We start from the raw sequence: 2108 nt of genomic DNA, 5'->3' as shown, positions 1-2108 counted from the left end.
TCTTCCTTCCGGCAAGAGACAACGACGAACGGCGGCGGCGGCCGCCGCTGGTTTCACGGTGCGACGGGGCTGCTGCCGCTTGCAGTAAAATACGTCCTTATTATGAGCTAAGAGCGTCTCCAGTCGAGGCCTTCAAATCTTCATACATTGATCTAGGAACAAATAAGAGGCCAGATTAACCCAGCTGAGTTGAAGATGCTTTAAAACATTAAAAATTATTGATATATAATGTGCTTTCTTTCATCAGATCGATTTTTTGGTTGCATTGATTATAAAACACATTTTTATATGGTATCAAAAGAGGTCGAGCCATAGGGTGTTACGTATAACATGCTGTCGCATTGACTATAGCATACACTGTCTAGTCTCTTTCATCAGAGTCATGCACTTCTAAAAATAGACAGCGGCTGATGATTCTGTCTTGTGCATAGTTCTCAGTTCTCGCTGCCGGAGATATTAATCTTGGTTCCACACGAGGAAAGGGAGGGCATGTGCGGCCATGCACGAATGTTTACATCATTTAGATTTATCTCAGCTCTCTCTTGGGCTTCACATTGACAACCTCTGTTTGTTCCTCTTCCTAGATCACATTTTACATCATTTAGATTCATCCATCACGAGGAGAGTGAGGGCATGTGCGGCCATGCACGAATGTTTCTCCCCTTAGCGTGGATGCACATTGAATCTTTCGATAGATAGCAAGCAAAAAAAAAAAAACAGCAGTTCCATGACCCAGCCAAATTTTAAAGTAGATTCAAACTAGAACACACACAACACACCAAGGACGGACACAGAGCTGACGACATGCAGTTCATTGCACGACAATGAAACATCTCTAGTCACACATTCACCACGCACCTACTAATTGAACAGCAAATCGACGACACGACACGACAATAGCTCGTTGGAGCAGATGATTAACTAACTAGCAGCTGCAATACGACTAGGATCACCGAGCTGCAAACTTATTAAACACACCCATCAGCTGGATCTAGGGGTTGTAGAAGACGATCTTGATCTCGTCGACGCCGTGGCACTTGCCGCCGGGGACGGAGTGCTCGAAGCAGTGGCCGCCGCTGTTGCAGCCGGCGGTGGGGCAGTGGTCTTTCAGGGGGTGGCCGTGGGGGGTGATGGAGACACGGATGGGCATGTGCGACTGGGCGGTGCTCACCTGGTACCACGCCCCGCCGTCGTACCCGATGTGGAACTCCGTCACCACGGCGTCCTGCACCTTCACGCGCCCCGTCCACGAGCACACGTCGTACGACACGTGGGTGCCGTGGCGGAGCAGGAAGCCAGGGCTGTAGAGGAGCTTGCTGTTGGCCAGCGGCTCGATACCGAGGTAGAGGTCCTTGCCGCACAGGTTCTGCACCGTCACCTTGCGGCTCGGCTTGCAGTTTTGGGGATCCTGACCGGCGGCGGACATGGCAGTCGCTGCCAGCGCCACGGCGAGGAGGAGAGCCGCCAGGGGCTTGGAGAACGCCATTGGCTGCTTGGAGTGTTACTCGCTGGTTAGGAGTGAAGAGGAGTGACTGATGCCGGTGGTTTGAGTTGTGGTTTAAGGGTCACTGTGACGGGTATTTATAGGCCCAGGGAAGGTTCCCACTCAAAGAAAAAAAAACTCAGCGAAGGCTTGGCACGAAGGTTCGAGATTGTTGCGGCGTCTGCTAGCGCTCCTCCCTCCGAATCGAGATATGATTTTTTTCAAGCTTAACATAGTTTGGAAAAAAAATTGTGGGACGTAGGGAATAGTTATTCTATCATAAAAACATGGGATTTTTTTAGCGCTACTCCCTCCGTCTCAAGATACGATTTAAAAAAAACTTCCAATTTTTTTAAGGTAAAGAGTTTATTCCACTATGCACGGTCATCCACGATCTAGCCATACATCAGTCGCATTCTCAATATGACTATACAAAGCCAACCTATTTATTCATCTTCAATCATGGTAATATAACAAACACTAAAAATAATAAAAATTACATTCAGATCCGCAGAGCACCTAACAACGACTACATGCACTAACATTATTTTAAAAAGATTTTATATTATAGGGTGTACAGAATTGTTATTCTACATATGAATAAACACTAAAAAAAGATATACCC

The 2108-nt window shown here is 47.3% G+C and overlaps 1 protein-coding gene across 1 annotated transcript; it reads right to left on the bottom strand.

Annotated features, from left to right (window-relative positions):
* Nucleotides 1–728: 728 nt before the first annotated feature.
* On the bottom strand, nucleotides 729–1566 carry LOC123102469 (uncharacterized). The gene has a single exon (XM_044523838.1). The coding sequence runs from the start codon at nucleotides 1484–1486 to the stop codon at nucleotides 992–994; it is 495 nt and encodes a 164-aa protein (XP_044379773.1). The 5' UTR covers nucleotides 1487–1566; the 3' UTR covers nucleotides 729–991.
* Nucleotides 1567–2108: the final 542 nt, after the last annotated feature.

This window comes from Triticum aestivum, chromosome 5A (genome assembly GCF_018294505.1).
Source record: "Triticum aestivum cultivar Chinese Spring chromosome 5A, IWGSC CS RefSeq v2.1, whole genome shotgun sequence".
Lineage (NCBI taxonomy): Eukaryota > Viridiplantae > Streptophyta > Magnoliopsida > Poales > Poaceae > Triticum > Triticum aestivum.
The sequence above is the reverse complement of the archived record's forward strand: the minus strand, read 5'-3'. Positions and strand labels throughout refer to the sequence as shown.

Bases quoted from the DNA above. Each gene is read 5' to 3' on its own strand.
- LOC123102469 (XM_044523838.1), bottom strand. From the start codon at position 1,486: ATGGCGTTCTCCAAGCCCCTGGCGGCTCTCCTCCTCGCCGTGGCGCTG.